General features: G+C 30.4%; 1 protein-coding gene across 12 annotated transcripts in view; it reads right to left on the bottom strand.

Moving 5' to 3' along the window:
* LOC105839056 (titin) overlaps window positions 1-18,675 on the bottom strand; it is a 221,105-nt gene that overhangs the window by 189,049 nt on the left and 13,381 nt on the right. For 11 of the 12 annotated variants that reach the window (XM_036288720.1, XM_036288732.1, XM_036288723.1 and 8 more), the window contains exons 9-27: window positions 11,758-11,987; window positions 11,529-11,672; window positions 11,182-11,439; window positions 10,952-11,095; window positions 10,595-10,867; window positions 9,978-10,523; window positions 9,419-9,896; window positions 8,764-9,344; window positions 7,172-7,714; window positions 6,834-7,088; window positions 6,612-6,755; window positions 4,599-5,000; window positions 4,001-4,402; window positions 3,519-3,741; window positions 3,076-3,248; window positions 2,318-2,457; window positions 1,712-2,228; window positions 1,458-1,601; window positions 1,049-1,300 (exon numbers count right to left, since the gene is read on the bottom strand). In XM_036288720.1, coding sequence (XP_036144613.1) covers window positions 1,049-1,300; window positions 1,458-1,601; window positions 1,712-2,228; window positions 2,318-2,457; window positions 3,076-3,248; window positions 3,519-3,741; window positions 4,001-4,402; window positions 4,599-5,000; window positions 6,612-6,755; window positions 6,834-7,088; window positions 7,172-7,714; window positions 8,764-9,344; window positions 9,419-9,896; window positions 9,978-10,523; window positions 10,595-10,867; window positions 10,952-11,095; window positions 11,182-11,439; window positions 11,529-11,672; window positions 11,758-11,987 — 5,849 coding nt within the window. The remainder of the gene's footprint in view (window positions 1-1,048; window positions 1,301-1,457; window positions 1,602-1,711; window positions 2,229-2,317; window positions 2,458-3,075; window positions 3,249-3,518; window positions 3,742-4,000; window positions 4,403-4,598; window positions 5,001-6,611; window positions 6,756-6,833; window positions 7,089-7,171; window positions 7,715-8,763; window positions 9,345-9,418; window positions 9,897-9,977; window positions 10,524-10,594; window positions 10,868-10,951; window positions 11,096-11,181; window positions 11,440-11,528; window positions 11,673-11,757; window positions 11,988-18,675) is intronic. The other variant, XM_036288726.1, reaches the window with a different exon arrangement.

The raw sequence follows: 18,675 nt of genomic DNA, 5'->3' as shown, positions 1-18,675 counted from the left end.
TATTGCCTTAGAGCAATACATTTGTGTTTACAATTTTTTGTTTTGTTTTAACAATGTTTTGCTGTCCTAAAAACAGTATGAAAAACAATAAAAATAAAAGGGATACGAGAGAATACATGGAAAAGGAATACATTTCCCAGGGAAAACGAACAGGGCAATTTGGAACAAAAAACACAGACTGAGAGTGAGCTGGAAGAGCCATGAAAGCAAAGAAAGCTGCACATGAAGAAAATTTAGAGAGAAAAGGAAACCTGACACAAAAAGAGCATGAAAACAAGATAGCTGGAGAGAGAACAAGAATTTTTTTGGTTTCAAATGCAAGTCGCTTTGAAGCGACCATCTGGCGCAACTGCGACTCATTGTTTTTGTTGTCCGACTAAAGAAGTGGCAGGTAAAGGTTGAAATAGTAGGTTTCATGCGTGGTCAGGAAGAAGTGTCGGAGACTTCTGCGGGTGCGGTTTGGCCCATTTCCTAATTTTCCAGATGCATGGAGACATTTGCGGGAGCTGATTAGTGTTAGGAGTTGCCCAACTCACCCCCGCGAAGTAGTAGGAGTTGTAAAAGGGTGGGACCTTCTACATTTAATGGTATTAAAGCCGAGCGGTGCTACAGAGTTGTCCTCGGATGTCGGATGCGACGCAAAACACTGTCTCCACTTTCAGACCAAAGGAGTTGCGAATCAAGATTGAAAAGGGATGGGGTGTCAGGACGCACCGAGGGCATTCTAAGGGACACTTACAGAATCGGCTTAGCTCATTTCCGAATTTTTCCGGACCGCTTTCCGCATCAAATTGCCATGTACTTTTCAAACTGCAACTTTTGATTTCGGAAGGGGTTGCTTCAAGGAGCGTAACTCAAAACTGCTGGAGAGATCCCACATCGGAGAAACTTCGTAGGGATTAAGTCAATATTTTGAGTTACATCATATAAAAAATTTACATTTTTTGCTCAATTTTTATGAACTTGGTGCTATTTTAAATTTGTGTTTTTTTAATTTTATTCAGTAGTTTAATAGTAATAATAGTAATATTAAGAAATATTATCTTACCCATTTTTAATTCGACTCCGTTCATATACCATTCAAATCTTAAACTCGCATCACCAACAGGAACGACTCTACATTCGTATCTAGCCATTTGTCCTTCCCAAAGTTCAGTTGGTCCAGTTAACAGCTGTGTGAAAATTGGTTTATCGAAAATCTTTTCCGCCTCTTCGGGTCGTTCAGCTTCCTTGGCTTCTAGCTGAGCGATTCTACGTTGTGCTTCTGGATGTTGAGTATCTAACTGTATGCTCGCCTTAGCTGTACATTAACGTGTATACTTTATTAAACAATTGTTTAAACAGATTTAATATATGTACAGCTCGTACGTATTAATGTGCATATCTTATTAAGCATATGTATATTTTTATTAAGTATTGTACTCTTTGAGTTAAAATTAAAGAAAAAAATTATTTACTTTTAATCTTCATTGAAGCTGTGGTAACTGCTTCGCCCAACGGATTAGACGCACGGCACATGTAAACGCCTTCATCTTCATCACGCACATGAGCAATATCCAAGGACACATAACCAAAGTCATGTACTTTTGTAATCCGCGAACCTAAGAAAATTGTAAACAAATTAATTTTATATGAAAATTATATCATGACAGAAAATTATATTATGGATATTATATTAAATTTTAGAATGTTTGTATTTTGACATTATTACTTGTCTCAAGAGGCATTTCGTTTCTAAACCATTCCACTTTAAGCAAGGGATCACCAACGGGTATAAGTCTGCATTCAAAGTGCGCAGTGTGACCCTCGGCAATACTATCAATATTTTGCAATGGTTGAGTGAAGACTGGCCGCTGCCGAGTTTGAGGCTCTGGAATATCTGGTCTCTTCCATGGCTGCTGGGATTCGAGCTCTCGGATTTTGTCCATTCCTTCGGGCCGTTGAGAATCCAAAATAATATTATCTCGTGGAATTACTTTAAGCTCGATAGATGATACGCATTGTCCCAATGCGTTAATTGCTCGTACAGAATATTGTCCTGCATCTTCAGGTACGGCATGAGTAATATCCAAAGCTACGTATCCGAAATCGAAAGTCACGTGGAAACGCGCTGCCGATGGTAATGGTTTACCATTATGGAAGAATTCGATTCTTAGATTTGCATCATGCAAAGGCTCTACTTGACATTCGAAATGAGCTGTTTGTCCCTCATATACTTCGGTTGTACCCTAAAATTTTTTATGTTTATTTCATTTGTTTTATTTGTTAAACTTTACACATTTTTATTCGCTATGTTATTATTACTAATATTACTTACTCTAAGTTCAGTAACAAATCTCGGAGGTGTTACTGGAGGTTCCTCAATTTCTAATCTCGCAGGATGACCTTGGGCCTCTAATTCTCGAATCTTTTCTAGACCATCCGGATGTTGGGTATCCAAAAGAATACTCCGTCGTGCTATAATAAAAAACCATGACTGTGTTGTTTTTTCGGTCTACATTTTTATTATCAACTTATTTTTTTAAAGCCTGTTTCTACCAACGTATATAAATTTTAATCTCGGTTTAACTTATTTATCACATTATTCTAGTTCCAAAAATTGAATAAAGATAAAGAAAAAGTTAAACCGAGATTAAAGTTAAATTTATGTTAGTAGAAACGGGTCCAAATAAAATTAATGAATCCATCTTTAAGATTAATCTTGATCTTAAAAGTTAAAATGACTCGATATAAACTTGAAATAAATTATGTAATATAGATAAGTTTCTGAAGCATAATATTTTCATGATTTGTTTAAGACGAGACGTGTTTGAATTTGCAAAGTTTGCAGATTTTAGTGAGAATCTTGTTTATTAAAGATCTGCTATTATTATTATCTGTTTAATAGACGATTTTTTTAATTAATAAATTTTGTCATTGCTGTTGTATGTACATTTTCAAATTCTTTACGGGTGAAAAATTAGATTTTTTATATCGTGCATCTCTTGTTGATAATTACGCAGAACAGCTGATAAAGGATTGTTTTTATAATACAAATATCCCATATTAATACGCAACATGATTAAAGATGCTTACAGCTGACTTTGATAGTGCAAGTGTTAACGGCTTCTCCAGCCAAGTTGGTTGCTTTACACATGTAAGTACCGGAATCTTCAGGATAAGTATAAAGAATATCAAGAGCCACGTAGCCAAAGTCATGCGTTGTACGGAAGCGATGACCAGTTTTAATTGCAACTCCGTTGACAAACCTATATTAATAAAAATTCAATTGATAGTTTTATTTGGTATTTGTATCAAAGTTATTGTAGTTGTATTGTTTCTATTTTTAGATACTTAAATTTTAAATAAATATTTCTTCTATAAAAGCAGCTATACAATTCCATGTAGCACAGCATATTACAGCAATACACAGCAACGTTGCAACAACATTTGCAACATTCTATAATAATGCTGTAAATTGTTATAATATTCTGTACTATATGGAATGTTTTATCCATTATATTGAGTATTAAGTATACCATTCGATTTTTAAGTTCGGGTCGTTAATTGGTTCCACGCGACATTCCAAATGAGCATGTTCGCCTTCTTTGAGATGATCCAAATTATTCAATAATGTCAAGAATACAGGTTTTTGATGAATAATCTCTTTTTCGGTCTCTTGCTTAACTTCCACAGTTTCCAGTTCTCGAATCTTTTGCAAACGTTGTGCATCCAATGTATCAAGATATAGACCTTGTTTTGCTACGCAAATTAAAATAATTGGTAAGCCACAGGTCTATATTTTTATTCATAGAAAACATTGTAAAATAACAAATTAATTTGTAACATGTAAAATTTCGATCATATTTGTAAATTTTTCAAAATAAACATGTAAAAAATCTATCGTTTTATTTCGTACTCTTTTGTTTGTTTCAAAAGTTTACGATAAAAACATTATTTAACGAATACTCGTTGATCACGTTAAATCTAATGAATAAACATAGTATAAAATATTACTTACAATCCACGCTAATCATGCAAGTAGTAATTGCTTCTCCAATAGCGTTCCTTGCTTTGCACATATAGGTACCTGAATCTTCAGGATAAGCATAAAGAATATCGAGCGCAACGTATCCAAAATCGTAGGTTGTTTTAAATTTATGTCCTTGAGGAATGGGACGTCCATCTCTAAACCATTCGACGATCATCGTCGGATCATTCACGGGAGTCAATGTAGCTTCAAGATGGGCACTTTTGCCTTCTGGGAGATGTTCAATATTCTTCAATGGTCTTCCGAAAGTAGGTTTCTCGGCGATTATCGTATCTTCTTTGATCACTCTTTTATATTTTGAATTATCTTCAAGATATTGTATTTTTTTCAATGCGTTTTCATGTTGTGTATCATGAATAATTGATGCTCGAGCTAGAAAGAGATCTTTACTCAAATTAATGTATAAAGTATAAAAACTATAAAGGAGAAAAAATCAATATGAAAAGAAAAAGAAATAAAATATATTATGTAAATTAAAATTATTTTAAGAAAAAAGTAAATTACACGCGTATACACACTTAATAAAATTGATTAATCTAAGCTATGTAAATATGCTTTTATTACTCACACTTCACGTCAAGATTAATTGAGCTTTTCGCCGATCCCAATTTATTGGTGGCTTGACAAGTGTATGTTCCCGAATCTTCAGCATATACGGACAATACGTCTAACGATGCAAACCCAAAATCACAGATAGTTCTGTATCTGTGACCAATGGATAATGGTTTACCATTGTGAAACCATTCCACCTTCATGTTGGAATCAGGATAAGGTTCTATGCGACACTCATAATGTGCGCTTTGTCCTTCAAATAGATTGGTAGGTCCATTCAATTGAACGGTAAAGGATGGTTTGTCTTTTACCACAATCTCTTCTTCCTCACGACGTTGATATTTTGTAGTATCTTCTAGGGCTTGAAGTTTTGATAAAGCACTCTCATGTTGTGATTCAAACTGCAAAGCTGCCTTGGCTGCATTTTGGAAGAATTTTTAGATCAAAAGAATCAAATCAAAGAAATAAAAAGAAATTATACACAAATTTAATAAATTACAATAAAAGTTTTTAATAGACGAGCAATATGTCAGATAGATATACAATATTTATTTACATATTGTAAATAATAGCAAATAAGTAATAATAATAAAAGTTTAAACTTTTCACATTGTAGAGCAAATTGCAAAGTGGGCCTAAAAAGTTTAAGGCTTTTTCTTTAACCAATTTTTATCATAATTTATATATAGGAGTTTTCAAAATCGTTGAATTTGATGTCAGAATTTAAAAATATTCGACGATTTTAATACAGCGAATAATTTAGCAAAATTTGAAACAAATACGTTAGTTTTATTTGAATTTTATTTATTTCTTCTTTATTTAATAATATAATTATTTTATTATATTATTTACGTTAATTGTAATAACATATTACCATAATTTTAATATTTTATCCAAATGAAAATTTCACAAAATTCTCAATAAATTGATATACATTAAATTTTTTTTTTTGAATCTGTATTATAGTTTTTAATTAATAATTACAAATGTAATATCTGAATTACAACATTTTTAAGTTCACAAAGTAAAGTTTTAAAAAAATTTTAATAAATCTGATTTTTTTGTTAAATATTTTTTGTATAAAATTTATATTTTAAAGTCTCAATATTGAGAATATGTTCAAAATGTTATGATATTAAATTTCTATTTTATTTTATTAAAAAATTTTTTTAATCTGTTGATCGCAAGTTTAGTCAATTTTTTTAAAAATTAAGCATTTCTATTATCTTCGCAATTAATTATTAAAGTTTTTTAATAAAATTTTTATGATTCCGGAATACACCATGTGGAAAAAGTGATTTGATTTTGTTTATTTTTTTATATTTGTTTATTTTTGTCTTTATTATTTATATTTATTATTTTTTATATTTCTTTAAAATTTCATTAATAGTATATTTTTACAGATTTATTTTTTATTTTATTCGTTTTAAATATAAGTCCACTTTTTTTAGAATCAAATTCAAAAGAGTTTTAATTTTAAATCCAATGTATTTGCATTTTCTCAGTATTGAAACAAAACAATTCTCATAATCGATTATAAATACTTGAACATTTTTTTATCTTTGGAGCGATTATTTTGTATTTGAAAATTCTGACTAGAAATTCAAAATCTTTGATTCAAATACTATTTTTTTTTTTAAACAATCTTGATAATATTTATTAAAAATATAATAAATAATTTTATGCGATTGTAGCCGTTATGCACACTCAGAGCCCTTTTTAGGTTTACGTCTATAGCTTTCATGCACACTCAAGAGGTTAACAATAATACATCAAATCAATAAAATTATAAAAATATAATACCGACAGTTGCATAGCAAATCGGTATAGGATATTGAAACATCCTTTTAGTTTGATAATCCAATTATAATAAATATTAATAATGTTAATTAATATCAGAATATATAGTTTATTAAATTAAAAGTAAGTGTTATTAATTATGTTCTTAAAACTAGTCTGTGAATTGTGTAAAATGTACATTTTGTAAATGTAAAATCTGAGTTGCACATTAAATTAACGACATACTTACATTGAACGAACAATGTGGCTGAAGTAACTGCTTCTCCAAGTTCGTTTATAGCACGACACGTATAAGTGCCCGAATCTTCGGGATTAACGTACTTCATATTTAAAGCGACGTATCCAAAATCGTGCATGGTAGTTACACGATTTGCTTTTAAATAATAAAGAGTTTTAAAAAAACTTGATATAATATATTTTGATACATAAATTTGTAGAATATTAAACTTACAGGCTAAAATAGGAACTCCGTTACGCAACCATTCCACTTTGAGTTTGGAATCACCAACTGGGATAACTCGTGCTTCGAAATGCGCTGCTTGATTTTCAGCAACACGAAGATCTTTTATTGGCATTGTAAAGACAGGGGCTTGAGTAATAATTTCTTCGGTTGCAGTTTTACGTTGATAACGAGATGTATCCTCCAGTGAACGAAGACGTTGAAGAGTTTCTTCGCTTTGAGTTTCAGTGTAAATTGACTTTTTAGCTGTTAATATAAAAAAATAGTTAATTAATGCTTTCAAGATTGGAAGAAATTATCGAACAAGTCTAAAATGACTAAAAACTTACAATGAACGACAGCTGTTGCAGAAGTGATGGCTTCACCAATTACATTTTTAGCTCTGCAAGTATATGTTCCGGAATCTTCAGGGTACGCGTACATGATATCAAGAGCAACGAAACCAAAGCTGTTTGTTTCGATAAATCTCGAGCCTGCTTTTACCGGTTTATTATTGTGGAACCATTCTATTTTCATTGTTGCGTCGGACACCGGAATTAATCTACATTCAAAGTGTGCACGTTGACCCTCTTTTATCTCAACGTTGTTTAATGAAGTTGTAAAAATAGGTGCTTGAGTGGTAGTTTCTTCAATAACCTCTTGTCTATTATATTTAGATTTGTCCTCCAGATAGTGAATCTGTTCAAGTCCAAGTTCGTTTTGTGTGTCTGTTAATATTTGTGCACTGGAGCGACATGTTAAAGTACAAAGTACTTCATCACTTCCTACTAGATTAACAGCATGACAAGTGTATGTTCCAGAATCCTCGGCAATTAAATCAATTACATCCAATGCTACGTAACCAAAATCATGAATTGGACGAAAGCGATGTCCTGCAAATTGATTTACACAAGTTTGAATATGATTTGACCGATATAAAATTAAACATTTTAATAAATTTGAAGAACGAAGAATGTAATTAGATTATAATGTCATGTACGTGTGTATGTATATATATATATATATATATATATATATATATATATATATACGCAGATACTGCAGAAAAAATAACAGTAATAAACAAAAATATTTATTAAACATTAAACATAAAACATATATATTAACAGATATAAAACAAATCAAGTATTATCTAGGCAATATAAACAAGTAAACAATTAGGTGTCAGTTATAAATAAAAAACAGACGGCATTTCGATTCTTCTTTAGCATGAAAATTAATATAAATATTGATATTGTGATGTAAATAATATTTTGAAAAAACACATGACTGGTACAACGTCATCAACATGAACTAATATAGTACAACTGTTGCAATGTAGTATTATAAATAAAGTCATAATTGTAAAACGCTTTAAAATGAGATAAATTAAGTCGTAACACAAAAGTTGTAATCAATTTGTCATTTTCTGATGACAAATTAATCAATTCTAATATTGTCAAACGTAAAATTGTTATGAATCTTTTTATTAATATGTATATTCAAATCCCGATGAATTAATCAACTCAGTGTTTGTGTTTATTGGTTTTTTGTTTTTTTATATGTATCATGTCTAATATAAATCTTTTGCTGTAGTTAGTTTCAATATCGAATATTTTTCAATTTTTCCAAACAAAGAAATGGTTCTGTTATGTCATGTGTTTGTTAATAATTGACGAGTTAATAATCGATTCAGTTTCAACTACAGTTTTATATTAAATTTGTTCTTTTTATTCTTGTTTTTAATTAGTTTTTTATTTGGTCTACACACGAAACGTCATAATCCTTACAATTAACTTTATACACGACATTGTCATTATATCTGCTAAATTGTTCATGTCTTGATAAACATGTTGAACTTGTTGAGAGATCTAGCTCTTATTTTGTTAATTAACGCCGCTATTATTTCTTTACCTTAATAATGATAAAATTAACAAATTACCTATTGTTACTGGACGACCGTTTTTAAACCACTCAACTTTCAAATTCGGATCCGTTACCGGTTCTAGTTTGCACTCGAAATGAGCATGTTGTCCTTCTCGAAGATTTTCTTGGTTTTTCGGTTTTGTAATAAATTTCGGTTTTACATTGACAATTTCATCCACTAGTTCATGCCTTTTATATCTTGAAGCATCTTCTAAGTACTGTATTCTTTCTAATCCTTCAGGATGCTGAGATTCTAAAAGTAAATCCTTTTTGGCGTGTACTCTTACAGAGCATGAAGTAACGGCTTCGCCGAGCTGATTTCTAGCTTGACAGGTATATACACCAGAATCTTCAGGATAAACGCCAAGAATATCTAGAGCCACGTAATCAAATTCATAAGATGGTCTGAATCGGTGACCAGTTTTAACAGGTCGACCATTAACAAACCAATCGACTTTCATGGCCGCATCACCAATTGGTTGAAGACGACATTCGAGATGAACGTTTGTAAGTTCTAACGTCTCAATATTATGCAAAGGTCGAGTGAATTGAGGTACTTGCATCACAGTAACTTCCTCTTGTTGAATTTTACGATATCTATACATGAATAAAATAATAAGACAAACAATTATGAAAAGATATAAATTACGAAATGATAAATAAAAGCGAACCTTGAGGAATCTTCCAACATTTGTATCTGTTCGAGCGATTGTTCATTTTGTGTTTCAGTGATAATGTCAGATTTTCCGATGACTCTGACACAAGCAGAAGTATGCGCAGTACCCAGATGATTAGTAGCTCTGACTGTATATTCGCCAGAATCGTAAACGGTAACGTGTACTATATCGAGTGCGACAAATCCAAAATCATAGTAAGTTCTAAATCTCGATCCAACTGTGATCGGGCGTCCATTTTGGAACCATTCAACTCTCATCGTTGGATCGCCCATTGGTTCTAAACGACATTCTAAGTGAATATTTTTGCCCTCACTAACTGGTTTAGGATCACTCAACGGCTGAATAAAAATTGGTTTTGATTTAGAGATTTCTTCAATATGATATTGCGGTTCAACAAATTTGGATCCTTCTAAATGTTGAGTTTTCTCAAAAGTGCTGCGATGCATGCTACTAGTATCTACGTTAGAACGCGCTAAAAAACCAATAAAACTTATTAATTATACCTATTCTTTGCAAATTACTTCAATGCTGTAAATAAAACTATATATCTTACTTTCTACAGTCATGGAGGCGGATAAACGAGCTTCTCCACGAGAGTTTTTAGCAACAACAGTATATGTGCCAGTGTCTTCAGCACGAACCTGAAGAATATCAATGGAAACGTACCCAAAATCGTGATACATCTGGATTCTATTAGCAGCAGTAATGGGTTTGCCATTGTGATACCACTCGATCTTCATATTCAGATCACTTTGAGGTTCGACGCGTGCCTCAAAATGCGCCCGTTGACCTTCTACGATTTTATTAGTACCTTTAAGATTACCCAAAAATCGTGGTGCTTGTATAATCTGCGTTTCTTCCTGAACCTGTCGCGAGTATCTACTTGAATCTTCGAGACATTGAATTTTTTGGAGACCAGTAGGATGTTGGCTATCATAAATAATATCATTCTTGCTAATCACACTCAATTGAGCGGTAGTATGAGCTTCACCAGATCTGTTATAGGCTCGGCAAGTGTACACACCAACATCGTGTATTGTTACATATTTGATGGTTAACGCCACATAACCAAAATTGAAAAAGGTTGTAATTCGAGAACCTAATTTCAAAAATATTCCATGAATATACAAATGTACGATACATGTTTATGTGAAAATAATTATAACTCACTAGCTTCCACAGGTCGCCCATCTTTCAACCATTCAACACGGAGATCGGCATCTCCAATTGGTTCGAGACGCGCTTCAAAATGGGCAAATCCACCTTCTCGTATGCCACTTTGATCCTTAATAGGCGATTTAAATTCCGGCGGACTACTTGGTTCAGGCTGTTCCTGCACATACTTTTGATGCATCGCCTGTTGATACGCTTCCAATTCCTCGGCAGCCTCTATGTATCTCAATTGTTCGGGAATACCCAAGTCTGTTGTTACGCTCGTTCGCGCTGCACAATAATTAAAAGATCAATATTCGAAAACAATAAAATAAAAATTTGAGACTAATTTATTATAAAACTAATATAAAATACCAAAAACGCGAAGAGTCGCAGAACTGATAGCCTCTCCCAAGCGGTTTACAGCTCTAACAGTATAAGAACCTGCATCTTCAGCCCGTAGGTGCATTATATTGAGTGAGACGTATCCGAAGTTGAAGATGTTAGTAATTCTTGAGCCTATATAATTGAATAATTTTAATAGTTTTGTTACATTAATTTTTTTAAATAATCAAAATAACTTTCTTCCAGATACCAGTACTCACTGGCTGTAATTGGTTTTCCATTTTTGTACCATTCCACTTTCATAGTAGGATCGCTAACAGGTGTCAATTGCGCCTCAAAATGGGCGTTACGACCTTCTTGTAGCTCACCAAGATCCTGAAGCAAACGGATAAAAACCGGACGTTGTGAAGAGGTCTCCTCCACGCTCTCCTGTCTTTGATATTTGCTGTAATCTTCGAGCTGTTGAATATATTGGAGGCTGTCGGGGTGTTGAGTTGCTTGTTCAATCGTGGCACGCGCTGAAAAATAACTTGTAATTATGTAAAAAAAGCGCAGATAAAAAGTTTTCTTTGCGAGAAAACTTCATAAGATACTTTTTTTTACTTACGGGTTACACTGAGGGTGGCTCGAGAGTCGGCTATTCCAGTCGAGCTTACAACACGGCACAGGTACTCGCCGCTATCTTGCAGAACAACACTAATCAGATCGAGTGAAATAAAACCAAAGCGAAAAACAGAAGTCGCCCGGGAACCTGTAAAATATGCGCCAATGCAAACTGGTTTACCCAATACCTAACTGACAATAAAAAAAGGAGATTAAAAGTTTTTATTACTCACTTGCGTCGAGTGTTCTACCGTTGACATACCATTCCACCCTCATAGTAGGATCGCCCACCGGTTCGATTCTGGCCTCAAAGTGAATTCGTCCACCTTCGATCTGATGAACATCCTTTAGGGGTATAATAAAACATGGCGGGGAATAAATTTTGTCTTCTTCAGGGGGCGGCAAATAAGGTTTTGCGCGTTCCACATGTCTCAAATAAATCACTTCGGGGCCAGGCGTTGGTCTGCAAATATTTATTATTCAGTTTATCGTATAAACTTTTTATTAGAATAAAAATTAATTTTATGAATAATATATGGAGCGTTTTTTGTAAAATCGGCCCTCCCCCTCTGCACATGTTATTTCTTGAGATAAATAAATGATAAAGTGCTGAAAATTTTCGTTGATCCTTCTACTTTTGAATGCCGTTTGGCAAATTTGGAAATGCAAAATGGCGGATCTAAAATGGCGACCAAAACAAAAAAAGAAGCTATTATTTATAATATAAAATAACATTTGCACATTATTGGACCCTGAAAAGGGCTGATTTAGGTGTCCTGATTTTAGGCAATGTTGTTAACCCTTAAAATACACTCTGGGTTAAAATAACCCCCCAAAAAATTCATAAAATTGAAATTAAAATTAAAATTCATTGATATCTATTTTGAAATAATTGGATTAATCTTAATTTTGAATGTTCAAAAAATATACCTAATTTTTAGTTCAAAGTATATTATTTGTTCGTCGCAGTAACCATTGAAAGTGGCTTTGAGTTATTTTGACCCAGTGTGTTATACCTATGTCTTATACAGGAAGTGTATTTTAAGGGTTAAAAGTAGCATAATTTTTCTAATCTGTAGCCTATAAGATGTGGTATTTCATATTCTATAAAATGAAAAAATATTTTGTTTTTAACAACTCTGATCTGAGGTTACGTAACGTATATATTTATTACTTGTATTAATATGGCCACCATTCTACTTTATTTTCATCATTAGAGTACCTTTTTATAAGTACCTTACCACAATCAATCACAAATCCGTGATTTTTTAAAATCTGTGATACTGGCTGAGCAGTCTCAAATCTTTTATTAAGTTTTCTTCTAATTTTTTCATGGTAATTTTTGTTAAAATAAAAAACATTAATTTTTTTTAAATGATTTTTTGCCCATTTATAAAGAGTTTGTGATGTTACCCTTACGGAAAAAACACTCTAATTTTAAGAGTTTACACTCAAAATTGAGTGTTAATACTCGATTTTGGGAGTTTACTCCCAAATTTAGGTGTATACCCTCAAATCTTAAGTATTTACACTAAAGATTGAGTATTTATACTCGAACATTGAGTGTATACACCCAATGATTGAGTGTTCATATCAAAGTTTGGATTTAAATACTGAATATTTGAATGTATACTCTCAACATTTGGATATGACACTCAATAAATGAGTTTATACTTCCAACATAAAGTGTGAACACTGAAACGTTGGGGATGTACACTCAACATCTATCGGTTGAAGGTATACACTTAATATTGAGTGTGCACTCTCAAACATTGGATTAGAAAATGTTAAATAAAAACAAAAACAAGAAAAGCAAGTTCAACCGAGATTAAAATTAATCTGCATTGGTAGAAATGGACATAAAACGAATATCTAAAATAAACATTCAACTATAGAGTGTTCAGCTGGCTTTGAGTATTAATTTGAGTATTACTTTCAACTTGGATGTTTGCCATCTAATTGAGTGTTAATTTCAGTGTTATTCTTAAATTTAGGATTAACATTGAAATTAACACTCAATTAGATGGCGAACATTTAAGTTGAGAGTAATAACTCTCTTCCAATCAGCAAGCAATATTTTTTTAATGTTTTTCAGATATTTATTTTTAATTATTTTTACATTATTAATGTTTATTGTACAAATAATGTTTATTTAATATTTATTTAATATTTATTTTATATAAATTATTTATTTTAAATAACGATTTAGAAAAAATATTTATAAAATGTTTATTTAACGTTCATTTAATATTTAAAAATAATTAATTTTGTATTTTTTATTAAAAATACTAGTTTAAGAAAATTATTTACGCAATATTTATTTAATGTTTATTTAAGATTTATATTATATTTAAGAAAATATCTGAAATAGAACTTAAAAAAATATTAATTTAATATTAATTTAATATTTATATTTTAATCATTAATTATTTAAAATAATAATTTAGGATAAATATTTATATAATATTTAATTAATATTTATTTAATATATTGACTTTACATTTTAATAAATCGTTTAAAATAATATTTACGTAACATTATTTATTTAATGTTTATGTAATATTTATTTGATCTTTTAAAATAATATTTAAAGTAATACTTAAAAAATATTTCTTTAATATTAATATAATATTTATGTTACAATAATTAATTATTTGAAATAATAATTTAGGACAAATATTTATATAATGTTTAATTTATATTTATTTAATATTAATATAACAATTTAATAAATCGTTTAAAATAATATTTATATAACATTTATTTAATGTTTATGTTTTATATTTACTTTATCTTTAAAGAAATATTTAATTTAAAATAATATTTTATATTTATTTATCCAATATTGATTTAATATTTAAGTTACAATAATTATAATAATTTAGGACAAATATTTATATAATATTTAATTAATGTTTATTTATTATTAATTAATATTTTAATAAATTGTTTAAAATAATATTTACGTAACATTTATTTAATGTTTATGTAATAGTTATTTTGCATTTAAAAAGTTGTTTAGAATAATATTAAAAAAAAAATTTAAATTATAGTTGAGAAGCTTCACTAATTATGTAGCGTAAATCAAGTGTAAAAAGGGAAGTGAATCTATGTAATGAAAGAGTTACAAAGCGTATAAATAAAACCTCTGAGGCACAGATTGAAACATCGGAACATAAAGAAAATGGAGATTAAGACAACATTGCACTTATTGAAACAATATGGCATATTAACAATACTCAAAAATTATAAGAAATAACATTTATTTTTTATTTTTTTACGAACAGAGCAAAAATAAATTTTTTCATATTTTACATACTATTTTGCATATGTGAAAATTAGTAAAAAAATGTAATATTTTATATTTATTTATAAAAATATAAGTTAATCATCCTTCTGACAACATCTATTGAAATAATGTATAACAAATATGTATGCATTAACATAAAGTATTTATGGATCATCATGAAGCATTAGGATGCGTACAATCTTCAAAGTCGAGCAACGTCGGGAGTGGTTGACATTTGGATGGGTGACCGTTTTTTTCAAGCGTAAAAATTAAATATGTTCTAACAGGTACTGTGGCTTGGCTGAAACATATATAGTCTTCTCCCCTTTACAAAATTATCGTAGAAATTTATCAGATTGATGAGGTTACGTTGAATTTATCAAAATTATTTAATAATGCAATCAATTTTTTGCTTTTGTTGTAAATATGTTTAGTAAATATTTAAAAAATCATTTACTTAATGTCAAAAAAACATTTTCTTAAATTTTAAAACAAAGATTTATTAAATGTTAAAAGAATATTGTCCAAACATTTAAGAAAACGTTTTTTTAATAAAAAAAAAGGGAACTTATCTTATTATTTTTAACGTTTTTAGAAATGTTTTTTAAAATGTTTTTTTAAATATTATTGAAAACATTTTTTAAATATTGTTTTGCTGATTGGGCTAATTAAAAGTAAATTAAAGAGCGAACACTCAAGTTGAGTGTTTACACTGAATTGAGTGTTTACCCCTTGTCCCAAATTATACTCAAATTGAGTATTTTTTAAAGTATTATTTTTAGTGTTTTTTCCGTAAGGGTAATATTGCGTCCTGTGGCTTAGCAGTGAAACTCACTCTATATGCCTCTCTTTTAAATGTTTCACCAATACCATTGTAAGCACTTTTGCCGTGAGCGGTTGCAGTATAATGTCATTCAGCTTCAATATTAAAATCCTCTTTGTGATGAATTAAATTAGCAATCTGAAACCTATTTTTAAAGTGCTGTTTAGCTCCGTCTGTTACATATATTATTTTCTTCAGATTTTTCATGTTCTTCAAGCTCTGCAATCAGCATAGTTTGTATATACTATAAACGGCAGCAGTATCATGTTTCAGTCTTTCTGTCAAAAAAACATAACTTTTGTGCATTAATTTGCCATGTTCTTTAAAATAAGAAATTACGAAAAATACATTGGTCGTTATTAAAATGAAAAGCTTGTAAAGCTTCTTGAACAACATAAGAATAGTTTTCAGAAAAATCAAACATAACTATTACTTTATCTTCACAAAGATTTTGCTTTTTTTCTGTTATAAACAGTGATTGTTGTTTAGCAATAAATGAATGAAGTTTGAGAATCTATAGTTTATTACCAAGTTCCGTTATAAAATCATCTACTTTTACTATTTGTGTTAGGAGTGTTGATTGATCGGTTCCTGTCCATATCGAGAACTGCACATGTGAAGTCAAAAATTCATCCAATAATTTACGTAAATTTTGTAAAATTTCTTCAGTACCTGGGCACTTGTCATAATTATTAAAACAGCAATCAGATCTAGGATATTTACAAACAATTTCGTTTAAACAGTCTTTGTAATCAGCAAGTGGTATATTTGTATTTTCTGTTTTTTAATATTGATTGAATCTAACATTAACTTGACATTTTGGTGGATAGTGCGTACATATAGAGTGTGTACCAGAAGCTCCAGGTAGTATACAATATTTTGGTCGAAGCTTAGCAAAGACATTAAAACTTATATTATAATTTAGATAACTTTCCTTAAATAAGAAATAAAGTTCCCTTAGATTCAATAGTAATAAACGTTTTTGAACTGGAGTTTTCGTTTATCATTAATAGTTACAGAAATGACGTCTTTTCTTCCGGGCATTATTCTGCTGTTTTCGTCATTATTGTAAAAATCTATCACTTGATCAACAGTTTCTTGTGGCAATCGGTTTCTTTTTTTTTTTAAATAGTATCAGCTAACACGCCATATTCAAATTTCAGTTTCTTAGCTTTAATCGCCAAATATTGTGTCGCACCAAAATCTTTCGTTATTTTTTTAACATTCCAACACGAGGGAGCTATAGTTAAAATTTTGAGCCGCAAAGAATCGATGTATTTTAAGGTTGAAAATTTTTGTTTAAGTCCGTCAAGCATTTCTTCTAATTCAATTTCTCTGGATGAACGGTTTTTATCTTCAGTTTTGCAAAAGGTATCATCACTATCTACATCTATTTCTAATGAATTTTGAGAATATTCAATATATTAAATAGAATCATTTGAAATAAAATGATACTTTTTGTTGCCAGTGGTGTAAAAAATAAATTGGTAAATTTATTCAATCGACTGTCTGGCAATCCGTTTATTAATAACACAACGTTTCAACCATTGATTTTGGTCCTCTTCAGGTGTACATAAGATGTTAATTACGACATAACAGTTTATAAAATTTCAGACCAGTGAAGAAAAAACATGTTATGTTAAAATTCTTAAATTGATATTACGAACAATATATAAATTATAATTAACGCATAGTGTGTCTTAAAAATCACAGAATTTTATCTTACGCAGAAACATGATAAATCACGTCAACCAAGTCACAGGTCGGTGAGACGACATCATTTGATTCATCTAAAAGATCATCACTGCTTTCTTTATTAGAGCGATACTTTTTTACACACTGAGAGCAAATTTTGAAGTTTTTAGATAAACCAGGAAATTGTTCTAATACAAACTTAGATACTTTTCGCAGATATTTACCTGCGTGACCTTGTTCACCCGGTTTTTTGAACGGGTTAAAGCATCTGTTTGAATGATATGTATTAGACAATTTTAATTTGACCAGAAAATAACAGGTATTAAAAATGATTTCAAATAGAAAAAAATGTTGCTAAATCAATGAAATAAAAAAATACGATAGTCGTAAGAACGACAGAGAACGACTATTTGTAAGCGTCCGAACAAAAATCAATCAAACAATAGTCGTGAAAACAAAATTTTTGTTAGGATTAGACCAGTGCTCGAAGTTAGTTGTCCTTTCCGAGCTAATTTCAGAAGCAACGCCTACCATTCCCCCACTACGGCTCTAGGCTCGAAGGCCGAGGCGCCACTCGCGCATGAATGCCTCAGGCGTGTATTTTAAGGGAGTTCCTCTGCCCGGCACAATAAAGGGCACAGGGGTTCAAGTAGAAAAGAAAAATATTTAAATGACCATTTTGTTGCCTTCTTTTTTTTTGCTATATATGCTCTAAAGTTAATAATGGTGAATATAGGAAAAAAATTCAGCTATAAAGTACTACCTTTATTACTAAAATAATTTTTTTTTAAATTGAGAATAAACATTCTTCACTATTATACTACCTTAGATAACTAAATACAACAATTTAAAATTTATGTTACATCACTAACACACATTGACCACACTTATGTGCTGTATTCCTGCAATTATTGTAAACTTTTTTATCTTATTAATTATTTCACTCAAACGAGCAAGTGCATTGTTTCAAAAATTTAACAGCACTTTTCTGAACAGTTAAGATGTATTGTTATAAAATTTCATTAACATCTGTTCATTACTTTTAAGTTTAATACGACAATAAGAACTGAAAAATCCTAAAGATTTTTCGATTCCTATAAGAGCTCATGTTAATAAAATATTTAACATCTAAATAATTAACTAGTTCAGCTTTCTGACTGAAATTTTGACAATATTAGACAATTTATATCACAAATTTGAACTTTTCTACAAAGTTTTATAAAAATCTATTTATTTTAATTTAGCAGCGGAACTCTCTTAAGTTAAGGTTAACACTGCCTAAAATCAGGACACATCTGAATCGGCCCTTTTCAGGGCAATAATGGGCAAATGTTATTTTATATT

The sequence above is a fragment of the Monomorium pharaonis genome, chromosome 6, assembly GCF_013373865.1.
Source record: "Monomorium pharaonis isolate MP-MQ-018 chromosome 6, ASM1337386v2, whole genome shotgun sequence".
Taxonomy (NCBI): domain Eukaryota; kingdom Metazoa; phylum Arthropoda; class Insecta; order Hymenoptera; family Formicidae; genus Monomorium; species Monomorium pharaonis.
This window is presented reverse-complemented; position numbering and strand designations above follow the sequence as displayed.